General features: G+C 33.7%; 1 protein-coding gene across 1 annotated transcript; it reads left to right on the top strand.

The window, feature by feature from the left end:
- The first annotated feature begins 11,560 nt into the window (after positions 1-11,560).
- On the top strand, positions 11,561-19,251 carry LOC147388898 (katanin p60 ATPase-containing subunit A1-like). Its single transcript, XM_086419219.1, has 4 exons — positions 11,561-11,788; positions 12,104-12,578; positions 18,526-18,723; positions 18,988-19,251. The coding sequence occupies exons 1-4, from the start codon at positions 11,670-11,672 to the stop codon at positions 19,234-19,236; spliced, it is 1,041 nt and encodes a 346-aa protein (XP_086275345.1). The 5' UTR covers positions 11,561-11,669; the 3' UTR covers positions 19,237-19,251.
- Positions 19,252-19,451: the final 200 nt, after the last annotated feature.

The following is a 19,451-nucleotide window of genomic DNA, read 5'->3' as shown; positions in this document are numbered from 1 at the left end:
TATCATTGACATACATTTATCAATTACAAGGTCCAATAAATAATCCGGGAACACCCAATAAGTTCGAGTCATGACCTATAGGGGAGGTTTTTAGACTCTAAGCTTACTACGTGCAATGCATTTTTATTTGGCCACCCTTGCCCAAGCATACCTATATACCTCTCGAGCGTACTCAATTAGACGGTATGTGGTGACTTAGTTTGATATACCATATAGGTGATAATCTAAAACTTCAACTCACTTCTCTGAAGCCAAAAACAGCTAGTTTGATCCTCATTTGAGAGGTGGCGCACGATGCTGAGTAAGAGCCCACTTAAATACCTCTCATCTAGAATAGACGTAGTTTATCCCCCTCATACAGTAGGGTACAGCGGGGTAGGATCTCTCTTAGGCACCGATTTTGATCAAGAAGTGCAATTGATGTACTTGGATTATCCTTGATATTCCTATAAGTATGAGTCAAGAGTTGTAGCTTTCATAAATGGTTTGGCATCCCACAGGGGACCGACCACGTACTAGTACTACGTTGGCAAACGGGACATGTAACTGTGTGTCTTCAATAGGTCAAAGGCTCAGGTCGCTCCAGCCTGGGTGCATCGGTATACCTTTCAGAGTCACCTGATTAGATGGTACTGATGCCCCAGTTTGATATACCCTAAGGTACGTGATTGGAGTTGTGGTTTTCATGAATGACGTCGCATCTCTGAAGAGACCGGGCCTCACACTAATGCCACGTTGGCTATATAGGATGTGCAAGCGTGCAAAACAGTAAACATGCATGTGGTGTGTGCAAAACAGGGTAGGGTGTGCCCGGGGCCTTTTTCAAATAAATGGGCCCATGGCTCTGATCATATCATCATAATCAATACCACATCAATATTAATCAAAACAAACACCAATCCAAAAATATTTCATGAAAAATGAGAACATCCAAACATTCAATCCAAATATTTTTTATATGTTACAATCAAAGATTACTTAGGTGACCTTAAATAAATTGAGATTTAAGAGAATATCGAATTAAGAATAGAGTGGTGATTGTTGGAGCACAGAGTGGTTTTACAATAATCGACAAATTGATTTCACTAATTTTTTTTTTCAAAATAGATTTAAAACAAAAAATAAAAAATACCAATTTAAAATGGCCAAAAATCCAACCTACAAACCGATCTTTTGTTACACCAATAATCCAGGAAAGGGGAAAGAAAAAAAAAACTAAAACACCCCAAATTGACTTTCGCGTGGAACTTCCTTAATTAAAATCAACAAATAGTGTCGAAAATTCAATTCTAAACTTTGTCTGCAAAATCCCCATTTTTTATTTTGATTTTTGGTCGAACACGCGTTCTAACCAGTGCCAATGATGGAATAGAGATCCCACATGTTCAATGGGATTTGGAGTGCATATCAAGAATTCCGCCAAACATGTTCTTGATAATCTTATTGGAATTGAATTTGAGCACAAAAAAAAAAAAAACAAAACAGAAAATTACCATTAATAGGAGATTGTAGAAGCATCCCAAAATTTTAATTATGTCATTTACAAATGCATCCTGATCGGATTGTTCAAGTTTCGCAAACAGCATTTCTGAAGTTCAACAACCGCTCAACCAATGAGATTCCAATCCTAGAAATCTTAAGAGCATCAACGACCACTCCGAGAAATTCTAACAAATTCGGATCGGGGAAGATAGATTCCCAGAGAAGAAAAAAAAATCAATGCATTGATCGCTGACTTTAAATCGAACGATCCTACAATTTTCATGACCCGATCGAATAAATCATACAAATCAGTCGGTAAAACAGAGATTATTAGCGTTCAAACATCTCTAAGGGACGAATAAAAACGAATCTAAAACCTCTTTCGTTCAATACTTTAATCCCTCTTCCTCTCCAACTCTCCAACAAAAGGAAATCGACTTTACTCTTCTTAAAAACTGGGTTTTAAACAAACCCAAAACAGAAATTTCCGGTCGAAGATTCAAATGATTTCGAAAGAAATTAACAGGGATTTAAAAAAATCGACTCCGAACGAAATCTATTATTTCACTTTGAATCAACGGTCTCCTGTTGATCTGAACCAGCAACTTGAATTTCTCTTCGACCGAAGGAAGAGAGATCAATTCTCTCTTAATGAAATCGGTTAATTTGAGTTGGTTTTGAAATGAACTAATGGTTATGAACTTTGAATCAAGAAAAATCCACAATTCTTATCACGAGCTATGAACCGATCAGGCTGAGATTACAGCCGACCGAACAGAGAGACGAATTCGGTCTCTTGTTGAAGACGATGAACCCAAATCGTTTAAGAAGATGGTGTGAAAAAAAAACACTTAATTTTACTTATGAAACACCACTTAAATCAGCATGTTGTTGTTGTTAAGGGGGTGTGAAAACTTTAAAAAAAACATTACTCATGGCACACCACCCAAACAACACGTTGTTGCTGTTGACAGAACCTCAAAAAGAGAAAAAAAATGTCAATTTTTTAATTATTTTTTTATTTCCTTCTTACTATCAATGGACAGTACACTAAAAATTTTAAAAAAAAAAAAAGACAAAAATAAATAAGAATACATACTATCCAAGGATAGATCAAATAAACTTGAAAAAATAAAATAAAATAAAAAATAAAATAAAATCTATTGAAGGAAATGTTGTCCCTACCTAAAAAACCTCCTTTTTAAAAAAGAAAAGAAAAACAAAAGGAACTTTATGTTTCAATAATCATCAATCCATTCTATATTTTCGAGATCTTACAACATTTATGGTCACCCTAAGTGACCCTGGATTGAACCACTAAAATAATACTTGATTGAACCATACAGATAATATGCCAGATTAGGGTATTCAGAATTGAATCACATGATCCATAATTAAGCCAAAAGAATGAAAAAAAATATAAATAAATAAATAAAATACAATAAATAAATAATCAACTAACTAAAAATCAATAAAAATGTCCTACTAGAACCGCATCCCATACTTGGGGCTTTTTCAAGTCTGATCCTCAATGGTCCCCAACGGAGTCGCCAATGAAAAGGCCCTCGATCCTCGGGATGCGCGGATCCACTTTTAGCCTTTGAGGTTTGGGAGTCGCCACCTAATTATTACGGTCTAGGAACCGAATATAGATTCGAAATAGATAAAAACGACTAATCTACTAAAAAATATTGAGTCCGGGGATCAAGTTACGGGGTTGGAAGATGTTAGACACCAACCCTGCCCAACAAACGCCGGTCTCTACTAATTCCCAAATAAACTACATTGCTCAAAAGACCTAAGTAATAAAAAAATTAAGTAATTTATACCTTTCCGAAGACAACGTTTTCGTTCCCTCAAATCTGACAGGGTAATTCCTTATACAGTACTCCTCGCTTCATTCTGTCTCCGGATCTGATTTCTGATCTCCGAGGCGAGGTATCTCTTTCTTAGATCTAAATTCTCTGGATTTGTTTATGGATTTCTAGGTGTTTTTGAAGGGCTTTTAGGTGTTTTTCGAGCTAAAATTGAAGTATGGGTGTTAGGTAAAGAATTGGGACTTCAAAATTAGGGTTTATGGGAGGCTAGGGAAGCTTTTTGACCTACTTCTCTTAGGGTTTATTATTTGATACGAAAATAGGGTGTGGAGGACCCCTATTTATAGATTTTTTAAGTGTTTGTTTTGATAGAATTAGTGTTTAATTATAATTCTTTTAGTTAGAGTTATATTTTAATTAGAATTGTTTTAGGTAGAGTTATATTTTAGTTAGAATTCTATTAAGTAGAGTTATTATTTAATTAAGATTGTTTTAAATAGAATTATTATTTAATTAGAACTCTATTAGGTTTATGACTTTTGGTTTTATTTGATTGACTTTAAGATTTTGACTTTAGTCTTACTTGATTGACTTTAATATCTTGACTTTAGTCTTACTTGATTGACTTTAATTTTTGGAGAACCCCCCTCTATTATATCTTTAATTCTTTGGACCCCTAGATGAGGGGTCCTTGAATAAATATCTTGGCAACCATCAATAATTTTGCCTGAGAGTCTGATTGATCGATTTTTTTAGTTCAAAATTTTAAATTAATTTTATTAATATTTCACTTTAATTATTTAATTTTTTATTTATTAATTTCAAAATTTTTAATTATAAAAATTATAAAATTACCGTTTTGCCCTCGGAGAGGATTTTTTATGTTTTAAGTCAATTTTTGATGTTTTATGATGTTTTAGGATCGATTTTTTATAAGGAATTCAATGGAAATATTGGTTTGTGTCATTTATGAAATTTTTTTGTGTGGAATGGTCGTGAACTTTATGAGGGGCATTTTCGTAATTTTGTCGAATTCTATGAAAATTGGCGAAATGATTTATTTGGTTTCGATTTGTTGTTTTATGTGTTTGGATGAATTTTTCTAAGCGTAACGTAGGCTCTAGGTATATTTTAAGATTAGGGGTATTTTGGTAATTTAGTCATTTTTTAGTGATTTTTATCGTGAAGCTTTTTTTTTTTCTGAAAATGATGATTTCTAAGCTTTTGGGGTTATATTTTCCTATCGTAGAGCGGTTTCTTCAATTTTGTCAGTTCAAGATACCTCATCCGGATTTCTGAAACATATCTAATAACAAAATAAAGCATTGGAATAAACATCCATTATTGGGAACTGTTGCAATCGGGTTGACGAGTTGATTAATCAGGCGAGTACAAAAATGGGGTGTCTACAGAGTAGTGTTTGGTTTAAGAGAATGGAAGGTGTAAAAGGGTGGTTGGGAAGGTGAGGGAGATGGTGACATGTCCCTTGTTATGTAAAGCAAAACCATAATTTATCAAACAAATGTCTTAGGCAACATGGATAGGAATTGGGTAAAACTCAATGTATTTAAACACAATAAAAGGAAATTGTAAAGATCATCTATAACAAAATCGAACACAAAGAAACCAAGATGATATATCCAACAGTAAAAGCTTATACATTTATGTCCCAATGTGTTTAAGCTATACACAAACAAACCAAGATGATATATCGGTATGCTTGGTAAAAAGGAAGTTGTTTATCAATTTGCTTGGTATAGATCCATTGTTATGTAAAGAAAAATCAGAATTTATCAAACAAATGTCTTAGGCAACATGGATAGGAGTTGGGGAAAGCCCAATGTGTTTAAACACGATGAAAGGAAATTGTAAAGACCATGTATAACAAAATCGAATACAAAGAAATCAAGATGATATATCCGATAGTAAAAGCTTATACATCTATGTCTCCTATTTAATATTGCGATAGGGCCGAGCACATTGATGAGTGTCTCGAAACACTGAATTATACACTTGTTTCCTGGACATTTATCTTGATTTTTGTGCCTATTTCTCCGTATTAAGGTAATAATCATGATAAGTCTCAAAACATCATGTTGCATGTTAATTAGGCTTAATTATACATAAATAAATTCATTTACTAGATAAATCTAGTTACGTGTGTTTCTTGTGTAAAAAATCAACATTTTGGAATCAAAATCTCAAGGCAAAAGCATTTGAGCCCATTTTGGAATATCCTAATCCTTAACTCATGTTCTCATCTTTTGTCTTTTTGTGCAAAGAAAAGTGGAGGCTACTTTTAGACTCTTTTACACACATTTTTCTCTATAAATAAAGCTTCAATCTCTAGAGAAACCTTGCCTCCCTCTTGGTTCTCTTATCCAAGACTCCTTTAATCTAAGGCTCTTAGCCTATTCTCTTATTTTTTGTATTTTTACCTTCTAGTTTTTTCTTTTGGCTAAATTGTCTTGTAAGAAGTAGAAGAAGAAGAATTTGAAAGTTTTTCCATGAAATGAAGAAAAGTTCTTTCATCTCTTATCTTTCCTCTCTTGCAATGACATTAGGTTAAGCTCCCCTCCATTGGAGAGTGAAAAAGTCTAGAGTAAATTCTTGTGTTGTTTTTAATTTCATGTTTTTCTTTTATCTAAAATACTCATGAATTCTCTTTAAGATTTCTTGTACCTTTTATTCTTAATATAGATACTTTATGCTTAGATTAGATCAAGATAAAGTATACTTAAATTAGATAATTGCTAGTAGAAAATTCAAGGAATTCTACTTTGTTTATGTTTCTTTATTTGATTTCATTTGCTAAACTTTCCGATCTAAGGAGCTAACACCAAGCCCTTACGATTGAGTTATAAAAAGGTTAGAGACTAGGAATTGCTCATCAACATGTTCTAGGTAAATCCACCTCTAATGGTGCTTTAATCTCATAAGTTTACTTGCTTTTAACTTCATTTACTTTGGTTAATTTTCTAGTAACTTTAAATCTTTTTCATAAGTTCAAAAATACAAAGTAAAACAGTTTTAATTCTTTTTGGCTAATTCGAATTTTATCCTCTTAGCTTAACTCTACTCCCCCTTACTCTTGGGTTCGATCCCCTACTTGCCCCACAAGTAAGGTAAAAGTAAGATTAATATTAATTCCGATGGGAAGAACAACGATAGTCCCACCACGCATTGAAATTAAAAGTTGAAGCTACTGCTTTCTAAGGAAAGCTTCTCGCGTTGTATCCATTTGGAACATAAGAAGTCTCAGCTTCATCAATAAGAGACGAGTTGTAAGAGACCTCATTTCCTATTTTATTTTCGGGTGATCTTCTATATCGCATTTATTCTTTTTTTAAGATTCAAGCATGAGAACCTAAATAAACTACTTTTACAAGTTTATTTAATATTTTACAAGTGTATGCATAACCCTCCACTGCCTTTTGAAATAGCCCTTAATAGTGTATCATTTAAATATGTGCCCCAGTTTTTCCCCCATTTTTCTTTATTTTTCATTTTTATTTTCATATTTTCATATTGCTATCTAACCTTGTACATCCTCAATATGCAAGATTGGAATTTGGGAGCGAAAAGAGGTCCATGGACCAAACCAACAGTAATGTCCAGCCTAAAAGACAAGGGGTTGGTTTGTATAGGAGAATCACAAAAAATAAAAATAAAATAAAATAAAATAAAAAATAGCAGCAGCAACACTACAATTTGAACAAGGCGACAAAATCTTGTTGTGGCCACATTGTACTTATAGAGGTCATCTCGAGTTTAACAAGAAGAGTCAACATTTGATAAACTTTTCATATATAAATGTTTTACGAGATACTAAGAAAGCCAACCATTGTTATTAATGTAGTTCCAAAATGTGGCTCCAAGCGACCGTTTCCTACCTCTTTTTTGACATTGCAAGTGATGCATAATTAAAAAAGAGATCCTTTGATTTGGTGTTCAGTTACAAGGTAGAGAAGTTCAAAAGTAGTTTGGAGAGCGAGAGATCCCCTCATAGGACAGAAAGAAATGCAATTACAACGATAAAAACACTCTGTCGTGGAGACTAAAAGGAAGACAATGGAAGGGTTCCACTAAGTTCAAATGACTTGGTTTAAATTTTGAAAGTAAATAAACACAAATGTTGGATTTTTTTTCATAATAAATTCCTATCTTGCACAAATTTAACATAATTATGAACTTATAAAGGTCGAAAAGTAGGCAACAAGCATCCAAGATTATTTTTTGTTCCCAGCTTATAAATTCTACATAAAGGGAGGTGTAAAAGAAATAATGGATTCTAAGGATTCTAGGAAGTAGAAAGAGGGAGGTGCTTTTTTAATTGATTTGAGTGGATTGTTTCTAGAAGATAAATTAAGAATTGACTTTCCTTCTTGATAAAGATTTTGACTTTTGATTTTCTATTTCTTAGATGTAAAATGAAGGGGAAAACGACCCGATTATAGCGTGATGAGGAAAAATATATGGGATCAAGAATACGTAGACAAATCGTTAATGGAAATCATAAGGAATGCATAAACTTTTAGGGAGCACCACATTGGATACTTCTTCAATGGTCTAGAATCACTCGATCAAACCAGTGTTCTGAGAAGATAATAGGGACTCGCTATTCCAATGGATAACTTGGGAAACACTTGATTAGGAAGCTGGACTCACTTGTAGTTACTACAGTGGAGGTATCAAAATTGTAAAGAGATAAGGAATCTCTCAATTCTGGAATATATTAGGATTTTTATGGGGTAATTAGGATATAGAAAATAGCATAGGAATTCACATACAAAAATTCAACATGATAAATAGTTCAAGTCTTAAGCTAAACCATGATAAATACTTATTAGAATCACTCAACCAAACCTTTGTTTAGAGAAGATAATAGGGACTCGCTATGCCAATGGATAACTTGAGAAACGCATGATTAAGAAGTTGGGCTCACTCGCATTCATAACTATGGAGGTATCTAGAATGCATGAGAAAGACTTTTAAGAGAATCTTGATGATAATTTGTGCAATTTTGAGATTTTGATGAGGTAATTAGAAAATAGAAAATAGCATAGGAACTCATAGCTAGAAATTTAAATACATAATAAATAGTTCAAATCTTAATCTAAATCACAATAAATACTTATGGAAATTTCTATGAAACTAATACCCAGAATGTCAAACACATTCAACATCTCAAAAGTCAAGTTTTATCACACAAAACACCAATGTGAAAATGTACTAAAATGGGTTGAAACCTTTTGAACAAATTTTAAGTAAACCAATACTTTTCAAGTGCGTATATTTTTTCTTTAAATTTTCACACTTCAATGACATTTGATGCAAGTATTAGGACGGATGTTTGGAGAACTCAAAATTTGTCAATTTGATTGGACCATAGTAGGATTTTACTTCAAGATGGCAAAGTATTGGATGCTTTAAGATTGCAAAGTATTTTTCATAAAAATGATTCAAGGGTTGCATAATCAAGGGCTGCATAAACCAAAACTTGAAATAAATACAACTTAACAACAAAACCATAACTTCCACAAATAGAAATATCTAGATAGGAAATGAAATACAAAGGGGATGAAACAAAAAATTCCAATTAACCAAAATAATAAAACCAAGTTTATGAAAGGAAATAGACTCACAAATCAAATATGAAAACCAAGAATAAATAAAAAATGTAAAAGAGCATATGGAAAGCATTAACAATTGCAATGAGATGAACAACGTGTAGTTCCTTGGCCAATTATTAGTAACACTCTGTTCTTACACTATGAGCTGAATCAACTTGTTTTTTCTATAGCAAAATTAATCCTAAAATTACCAAATAGAAAACTAATACCCATAAACTAAAAGCCCAAAAACTCAAAAACAAAACACAAACATTTTACAAAAACCCAGAAACTAAAACACAAAACACCAAAGTGAAGTACTAAATTGGGTTGGCTTATCTAACGTTTGAGCTCTCCAAAAATGTTTCTACTGAATCACAAACATCATTGTTGAAGAAAAGAAAGAAAATAAAAATCAACTACTAAAAGGGAAAAAAATCAACATAAATAGAAAGAAAATACGTACCTCTCTGCGATAAATTATCAAAGAGATGAATTTTTATCAGAAATAACATAGAAAAATAAAATCCAAATCCTAAAAATACGGTTCAAATAAATACTAAATCGAAGAGACTCCTGAGAGATCAAAATTTGAAATCTTACCCGCTTTCGAGCCTTAGAGATCAAATACTTGTTGATTGTTGATGAGGAGATTGGGTGAGAGAGAAGATTTGATTTTTTTAGCACTTTTTTATTGTTGTTTGTTGATGAGGAGATCTGGTTGTTTAACTGAGTATATAGATTCGAAACAATGTGAACTCTCAAAACAATTGCAATCGAAGAGATGCAAAACGGTTGCAATCGAAGATTTGGCAAGAAGCATATTTCTTGTGAGTGACGATGACGATGATAATCACAGAGAAGAGGATGGCTTCATCCATTAATGGTTCGGAGAGAAGAAGACGAAGACTAGAAAGAGAATCACAGAGAAAGAGAAGATGGATGTTAATGGTATTTTATTAAAGAAAATGATATTTTATTGGATGCGTTTTTTAGTTAGGATATAAAAGAAATTTATTTTCTAGATGAGGGTATTTTTGTAAACTAAAAAGTCAAACGAAACAATCTTCTTTTGATATAGTAATAGATTTTTATATTTTTTCATATTATTTTAATAGAAATATAATTTGGTAAATTTTTTCAAAAAATCAATTCATAAACAATGTTATTGACTTTGGATTGTAAAATCAGTTTTCAAAAATTGTTTAGCCAAATGAGATTCTAGATTCTGATAAATAGTTTTTATAATTTGATTTTAATAGTTTATAATTAGAAATGAGAATCAGGTTCTACAATCAGAACCAAACACCCCCAAATCCTAAAACTAAATTGTGTGAGCTCTCCAATATGTGTAAGATCCAAACACTCTCTTAATTGCAAAAAAGTAAAGTACAAACATCTTAAACACTATAAGGTGGCATGTGCAAATGCACATGTATAAAAAGGGCTTATTTGTGATTTAAAATCTTGATTAAGCATTTTTTGAATATTAGATAGTAAAATGTGTATAAATATAATTTTGAAAACTATTTTATGTGATTTTAGGGTCGTAGGTGGCAATTTTCTTGATTTTTGCCTAAAATGACCTTGATTATATCAATTTTAAATGTAAAAGTGGGGACATTTGTGGGATCCAAAATTTGGTGTGAACCACTCTTACATCGCCTTCTCTCATTATAATAGTAAATATATCATTTTGAGTTTTGGTGAATATTTTAAATACTCGAGTTTTCAAATTGAGGACATACCTTTTTTGAATTTGATCTTTTATGAGAAAAACTATTTAACCTCTCAGCCAAAATCCTTTTTAACATATTCAATTTTATCTTCAACTCATCATCTTTAACCTTTTTATAAAATATTCATATTTTTCCATAAAAAATTCTTTATCTTTTAGCATTTTCAAAATTGTATCTTATTCTTGAGAAAAAAAGGCTTAGGAAATGATAAGAGGGAGAGGGGAGGACGTGGTGATGGTCACGACGGATGTAAGGGAAGGAGAAGGAGAAGAAGAGAGAGAAAGATAAGGTGGCCAGAGATAGTGATGACGACGACAATGATAGTGTGATGGTGGCTATGGTGGTGGTGGTAAGGAAGAAGAAGATATGAATGAAGAAGAAGATGATATTTTGGGGATGATTTCACTTTTCCACCCATATGTTTATGGATATTTTGATTAGAATTAAAAATCAATTTTCATGAAAAAATGCAATTAAACACATGAAAAATGACATTTTTCACCTTATTTTTCATGTGTAATCAAATAGAACATTTTGGAGTTGGGAGGAAATACTTTAGAGGAAAGATAAAATTGAGAGGGAAACTAGAAGAAAGATAGGTGGGAGAAACAAATTTAGATAAAAATTTAAAAAAAATCTGTTATTTTTTTTATAAAATAGAAAATGCTAAAAATGATTTAAGTAAAAACTGTTGTTTACCGGTGGAGTTCCGTGTCAAATGAATTTTTTACTTAAATTCGAGTAAAAATTTGAGTGCGGCTGGAGATGCCGTTAGTTACCGTTTTAAAATCAAATCTTACTAGCTAACAGAAACTGAAGGGCAATTTCGTAAAATCAAATATCCTAATCTCCTGTTTCCTAAACGTTCAAATGTTGCCATCATCTACTGTCAGAAGAGAGAGAGAGAGGAGAGAGAAGCTGCTTCCGCGGTTCTGTTTCTGATCTCAAACAAAATAAAGTTCCAATACGAAGCGCAGCATTTCTCTAAATCCTAATTCTTCAAAACTAGGGTTTTGATAATGGTGGGAACACTTTCAGGCTTGCAAGATCATCTCAGATTGGCGAGGGAGTACGCTAATGAGGGCCTATACGACACTTCGATCATCTTCTTTGATGGTGCCATTGCTCAGATCAACAAGTAATTTCTCTCTCTCTCTCACACTCTCCGATTCGTCTATTTGCCTAGCTTTTGCTTTATGTGCTTGAAATTCTTTTTTACTAGATTGGAAATCGATAAGGGTTTTCAAATTTTAGGTTTTTCATTGACGAACTATAATGGGGAATTTTTTATTTTAGGAAAAAATAAAAATTCCTATATATTTACTTTATTTGCTTGAAATCTTATTTACTAGATTGGAAATCGATTAGGGTTTTAAAATTTTAGGTTTTTGACTGATGAACTATGATGGGGAATTTTTATTTTAGGTAAAAAGTTTGATTTTTTTGTATTTAGGCATCTAAACACTCTTGACGATCCATTGATCCGCACAAAATGGATGAACTGCAAAAAAGCTCTTTCTGATGAAATTGAAATAGTAAAACAATTGGATTCAGAGAGAAGGGTATTGAAGGAGACTCTTGGGTCGAGACGCCCTTCTTCGCCTCCAATTCCTACAAAATCCTCCTTTGTTTTTCAACCACTTGATGAGTATCCTACTTCGTCGGGTGCTCCGATGGACGATCCCGATGTTTGGGCACCACCGAACCGAGACAATGGAAGTAGAAGACCCACAAGGTCTGGTCAAATGGGTATGAGAAAGACGCCCCAAGATGCGACTTGGGCTCGAGGTTCAACTCGGGTAGGAACAACTGGTCGTGGAGCGAAGACTAATAGACCGGCATCTGGAGTTCGAGCATCAACAGCTACTGGATCTGGGAAAAAGGGGCCTGGTGCAAGCAGATCAAACTCAAGCAAGGCTGATTCAGTGGTAAATTTTACTAAACAAATAATTTATGTTGGTTTTATGGTAGTCCATATAATTCATTTACAGTAAAAGTAAATTAGCTTGGAATGTGTTATTTATGGAATCCTTGCAACTAAGCCTGCTTGGTACCGTAGTCACCAAGTCGGGGGAATAAGTCAGCAAGGGAAAAAGTTGAAAGAAACAAAAAAAAATCGGGAAAAAATCGAAATAGTGTTAAGACAATATATATTTTTTCTACTAAGTGATGTTATCATTTATATTATCAAATACTATTTTAAACTTAAGAATAAATGGTCTTTGAAAAAACCCTTTTAAAATATCTTGCTCAGTAAAAAAAAAATTCACATTTTTTGTGTGTTTAAATCGTAACTTTTTTCAAAAAGTCACGATTTAATCGTCAGTCTTTAAAATCGCAATTTAAACGCGATTTTTTGAAAAAATCAGCAACTTTGGTGACTATGCTTGGTACGACTATCAATCACAAATCATCATAATTTTTTGCATGCCCTTGAGATTTATCTTAAGAAATTGCAAAGTTTTGCAATGTGAAAAAAAAACCCTGCGTAGTTTGCCGCACAAAATCTGTGAATTTGCACTGGTGTACAAGTGTACCAAGCAGTGCTTAATTGAAATTGAGAGTTGGTGAATTTAAGAAATGAACCTGCTCTCCTCGCATACTGTTGCAAGTAATAATGCTGTGGCAAACTACACAATTTATTTTTGCAGAACCTACTCATTAAATAATATTTCCTTCCTGGATTTATTGAATAAGGTGGTGAATTTGTTGGCCTAGTATCTGGTGCTGGTTAGTTATTGTAATAACAATGTGACCGTGATGCATTTATATGTATATTAATGCACACAGTTGAATATATATATATATATATATATATATATATATATATAGTGCTCACAATTGAATTACTTTGTTAATACACTTCCAATCTTTGAAACATTTAGTTGTTTCAAAAAGAGTAATGCTCATATTCATAATAAGGGGCCTTTGTAGTCTTTTGAGTATTTCCTTTAACTGTGAGGCATTAGATGAAATAACAAGGAGTGATAATATTTTTTAAATAGAAAGGTGAGACAATTTGATGAGATCGTGAATTGCCATTTTCTAGTAGGGATCCCTTTTGGAGTCTCTATTTTCACATTTTCTAATAACCGAGAAAGACCCAAGCTTGCTAGATCCGATAGATTTCTTGTGTCTACCTCATAGGAGGAGCATTTTAAATGGGTGTCTCAGGCCTTTTCCAAAATCAGTTTGGATCACATTCCTATGCTCCTTGAAACGGGGAAGAAGAGTTGGCCAATCCCATTTAGATTTTGAAACATCTGAGATGATATCTCTTAGGACAAAGGAAGAACTTCAATGATTAGGAACTTGAGTCCATTGCTAATCGGCGAATATGGCGACTTCTCGGTTTAGTCTTTTACATCTTCAGCTAAGTAGGACATATAGCATTCAATCTTTCCTGCATCAGTAATTTGAGTTCGTCAAATTTATTCTAAGTCCCTTTTCATTTGTTGGGGCATTTGGAAAGAAATGAACAAATTTGCTTTACGGGGCAAGGAACAATCTCTGTAGGAAATCATCGTTTCGATTATTGGGCTGCTGTATTTTTGGTGCAAAGTGATTGAAGACTTCAAAGGCTTCTCGTTCTAGGACTTTATTTAGGTCGGATCATAGTTGTTGTGAGAGTTCACAGTTGTATTTGCTTCTGGGAGTCAGGTTCTGTTTTTTTGTTTGTTATTGTTTTTGCGTAGGTCTCCTCGACATCCATTTCTCTTTATCCATATAAAAAAAAAAATTCTGAAGAAAGTTATTCTAGGCCATGCATCCAATAACCATTTTAGGTTGCATGTCAATTGGAGTTGGAAGCACTGGGTACATATTTAAGCTCCATGCTTCCAGCTATTCATAATAAGAAAATGTGAATTTGTCAAGGAATGTTCCTTTTTTCATTTCCAAATTCTACCTTAAAATTGATGTTCATGGCGTATGTTCTACTAGAGAACATGCCTAATTATTGCCCATGCGATATGAATGACATTGCTGAAAGCCGTATATTCATTGAGATTGACATTTGGCTTAAGATGAGCTGTGAGTTTGCTTTGATATGTTCCTCTTTTTTTTATTTGAAGTTACTAGAATTTTGATGATCAAAGGGGCAAATCTCTCTTTTGGAGCAGGACAAATTATTCTATTTTATTTAGAAGATTTGCAAATTATGAATTTCCCCCCTCTGTTGCTTAACATAGTTGGACTCACTTTTGTCTAATGATGTGTTGGATTCACTTTGAGTTATCTTTCGAGGCCAGCTGTGTCTTATCTGTTCACCATTTCCTGTGTGTGGAAGAGCTCGATGGGGATAAGATTTGACAACCTTTGCTGATGTATATTCTTCTAACATGTCAAAAGGTGCAACTACGTCATGTTAGTGGAAGCACCCTTTGCTGATGTATATTCTTCTAACATGTCAAAAGGTGCAACTATGTCATTGGATTTGTTCATCTCAAGAAATCACACTGACATGTTTGCATAGGCTTGGAAAATTGTAACTTATATAGGAAAAAGCTAAAGGAATGTGGAGTAAGATCTATCTAAGACATGGACATGTGTGTCAGTATCTGTCACGCCCCGAAATCCCAACACGAATCCCTGTGATTCATCGGTTAGAATCTCGAGGTGTGAGGTAATCAATCACACAATCTGACAGAACATTCATAAATAATAATACTTATGAAAAGAAAATATACGCAGCGGAATAAACATTTAACTAACATCTATACGAGAGTCTAGAGTAAACAGAAGAAATCGACAAACACTGATATAAGTCAAGATCTTTAATCTCATAATTCATCAGGTTACAAAAATTTCTAAACTACCATGTTTCTTATCTACAGTCAAAAACCGCTAAGATCCTCTACTAGTCCTCAAAGACATGGCGGCGGCAAGACATCAATCTGATCCTCCTCGAGGACCTCCTCAAAAGACTCCTCAAAGAACGGTTCTTCAAAAGTTGAATAATCTGAAAGGGGAAGGACAAGGTGAGTAACAGGGGAATGTTACTCAGCAGGATGAACGCCGTTCTAACAACGAGTCATACTTGCACGAGTAATCAGTTGAACAGTTAAATAATGTAAGTTTTTCATAATGTAATATACGATAAATGTCTAAGCATATTCAATAAACAGTTAAATAATTTCAACCTATCATTTAAAGTAACATATGCATATTTTAAATGAAAACATCTATCAATCATTACAAAATAAGAAAAAGATACATAATAAGAACACGGCGGTGTAATCGATAAGAGAGCAGAGGAACACGCCGATATAACCGCCTCGGCTATGGCAATACGATATTCCAAACTTAATCTCCGATGTGGAATCTCATCGTTATAATATGATTTTGTGGCCGGTCTAGCATACCACGGTTGGATGACCATTTATCCGGCTCAGACTGGCCGTTGACCAAGAACCCAATACTGAGTTCAACTAACGGTGAGGTCGACCGTTTGACGACTACAGACTAAAAGTGATCACTAACTAGCCCAGGAGACCCCTCGCGTCGAAGCCTATCAAGAGGCAATGCATGTGAACCCCGCCTAGCTCTACACTATACAGAGACCACCTTTACACACAACGTTCCCCAGGAAATAAGTAGGAGAAATTCCCGGATTTCATAAGCTGTAATATGCTCTAAGGTATCCCATACTACCGAAGAGCATATGACATCTAGTGTTATCCTAGATTGACTCGCCGCTTCCGGACACACAGCAACGCGTCACTCTTTATGGGTTTTCTACAAACCTTTACTGGTAAACAAAATAATTTATTTTGTATATAATATATCATTTCTTTTAATCGAAAATACAAACAAAATCTGGTAGTGCCCTCCAGTGACAGTTATCTGTCATATCCATCCATCAACCATCTCATCCCTCTATCTATCTATCACGTTTTACGTGGCATGGCCACTACGTAGAACTGGAGGCACTGTCCCATCAATCAGTTGAGAACATACGTTCTCTCTATCCATCCATCAATTAAATCGATCAATCTATCATCTAATTTCCTACATATCTATTAAAGTAATTTTACTTTTAAAGTAATTCGAAATGCATAAAGCATCAACCAATTCCATTCGATGGTTTTAGTTGAGTCGAGAGACTCGAAAAAAAAGATAAAACCATAAGACATAAAAGCTGAAAATCTATGCAAATTTAACTAAGTGTTGAAAAATAATTTTTTCAAAGTCGAAATTGAAAACGAACTATTTATTTATTCATTAAAGAACTTAAAGTAATACTTAATTGTTTTTAATGAAATAAATGTAGGAAATGGGTATACATACTATATGGAAGCAACACAAAACAAATTAGAACCAAACTCAACATTCAGATACTTTTCCGAATTGCTGATTTTTCGTCGAAACTCGACAAAAATCGATCCAAATATCATATTAACTATAAAATGATTATATTACATCAAATGAAACTAAAACCAATCATAAATAAGCATGCAAACATGATTCAAATTGTTCAAATATGTATAAACTTAATGAAAAAAATCGATTTATCAATAATCATATGGATTTTCTATGAAATTATCGCATAACTAGAAGGTAGAAGGGAAGGCAACCTACATCAAGCTAATTTCAACGGTTGAACGAACTTTAAAATCGCCTCCGGCCAATCTCCAAAATTTTCTTCCGGCGAAAATCGGATTTCTTTGCGTCCACGCGTAACCCTCGGCGAGAGGAACAATTTTCCTTCTTGCGCTTAAGCTCGGATCGTTCTCGTTTGGCATAGATCTGAGTTTCAAATATTGAAGGAAAAGGGTTGAGATTTGTTTGGAGAGGAGAATAAGAAAAATCTGATTTTTCTAATAGAATTTAGATATTTATATCACTTAAGTTGGGACATACTTGGCATTTTGAGAATTGTTTTTCCCGAATGCCGAATTGGACAAACTTATACTCTATTTTGGGTGATTTTTCGACACGAATCTAATAGTATGATCGGTTTCCTCAAATTACGTCTCTAAGGTGTTGTTTACCTATTGGGAAAATATCAAATGCGAAACTCGAGGATTTGATAACTTTTAAATCAATGCACAGATCTAAAATTCTTTCCTCGAGATACATTTTAGGATTTCAGGTCATTACAGTATCAGACATGGCCACTGCCATATAACAATATATTAAAGAAAGTAAAAAAAAAAAAATGGTAACTTCCCTTGCCAATGATCTTTATGCTCTTAATTCCCAAGTGATCATTTCATCTTCATACAAGATTTGTAAACTGTTTAGATTGTTTTTCATTTTTGTATTAGTCTTTTTTATCTTCCACTGGCTGAGGAAGATTCAATTCTAAAAGCACACATTTTTGGGTTAGTAAGATGTTATTGTATTACAAACTAAAGGGGGAAGCCAAATATTTAGCCAATGAATTGGTTTCCTTATTGTAAGTTTGTAACTACCATGGTTATGGCTACACAAAATCAATCAATTTGGAAAAATTTCCCTGAGTGTTTAGCATTTAAAGAATGATATGGAAAGCTCTATTATCCTATTGATGTTTTGTGGCTTATCTTTAAAGGTAAATGGCTTATTCGGCATCACTATGTGTTGCAAGCATGGTTATTGTGTTAAATCCCCACTTAAGACATGAAGACAATGCATCTTTCTAAACACAAGGTAGACCATCAATAGATAAAGCCATTTTATTGCGAACTTCACATCCAAGGCCATGGTAATGGTTTGCACTCTTTTCATCCTACTGCCTTGGGCATTGCGGTTGCAGTTGTTTACTGTTTCATGCTTTTCTTGTCATAAATTACCATTCTTGGTTTTGCTTTATCTTTCCCATTATTATGCTTTTTCTATGTTTCATATTAAGCTGATGTGTTCTGATAATTTATTTGCATGTACCATTGTAAGAGCGGTGATGCTGAAGAAGGAAAGACAAAGAGGGGACAGTATGAGGGGCCTGATCCAGACTTGGCAGCCATGCTGGAAAGGGATGTCTTGGAGACCAGTCCTGGAGTGAGATGGGATGATGTTGCTGGTCTGAGTGAAGCAAAAAGGCTTTTGGAGGAAGCTGTTGTTCTTCCATTGTGGATGCCCGAGTATTTCCAGGTATTTCAGACCCATCAAAGCTTAACTATATTCTTAGACCTGATTCATTCTTATTTAACGTCTAGTCATCAACAAAATTTGGAAGTTCTAAGGTGGTAACCCAAAGGGAATGATTACAATAATAGTCCCAAATATGATGAAAAATGGTTTTTCTAACATCATGAAAATTAGTTGGTGAACCAACCAAGATTAATTGGGACCATCTAGAGTTAAGTGTGTCTTATGTACTAGACCAACTGATGCCTTTCAATTTTACATTTGCAGGGCATTAGGAGGCCATGGAAAGGTGTTCTAATGTTTGGTCCGCCTGGTACTGGGAAAACACTTTTGGCCAAAGCAGTGGCAACTGAGTGTGGTACAACATTTTTTAATGTTTCTTCTGCTACCTTAGCTTCAAAATGGCGGGGAGAGAGTGAACGCATGGTTCGTTGCTTGTTTGATCTTGCAAGAGCTTATGCTCCAAGCACTATTTTCATTGATGAGATTGATTCTCTTTGCAATGCTAGAGGGTAAGGCTTTTATTCTTTCACCTTTATCTACCAATAATTTCAATAATTTATTAAATTTTCTGTATTGAATTAGGTTGGGCGGTTTTGTTTTGGTATTTACACATAAGATTTGTGAAAGAATAATGGTCAAGTCTCATAATGAGAGCTTGCCAGGGTATGTATATTAATTAAGGTAAATGGATATAAATCCCCTTTCGTAAAGAATAGAAAACTAGGAAA

The sequence above is a fragment of the Akebia trifoliata genome, chromosome 12, assembly GCF_017979445.1.
Source record: "Akebia trifoliata isolate Shusen 1 chromosome 12, ASM1797944v1, whole genome shotgun sequence".
NCBI lineage: Eukaryota > Viridiplantae > Streptophyta > Magnoliopsida > Ranunculales > Lardizabalaceae > Akebia > Akebia trifoliata.
This window is presented reverse-complemented; position numbering and strand designations above follow the sequence as displayed.

Bases quoted from the DNA above. Each gene is read 5' to 3' on its own strand.
- LOC147388898 (XM_086419219.1), top strand. From the start codon at position 11,670: ATGGTGGGAACACTTTCAGGCTTGCAAGATCATCTCAGATTGGCGAGG. The intron at 11,789-12,103 runs GTAATTTCTCTC...TTTTGTATTTAG, and splicing joins GCCATTGCTCAGATCAACAA to GCATCTAAACACTCTTGACG. The intron at 12,579-18,525 runs GTAAATTTTACT...TACCATTGTAAG, and splicing joins CAAGCAAGGCTGATTCAGTG to AGCGGTGATGCTGAAGAAGG.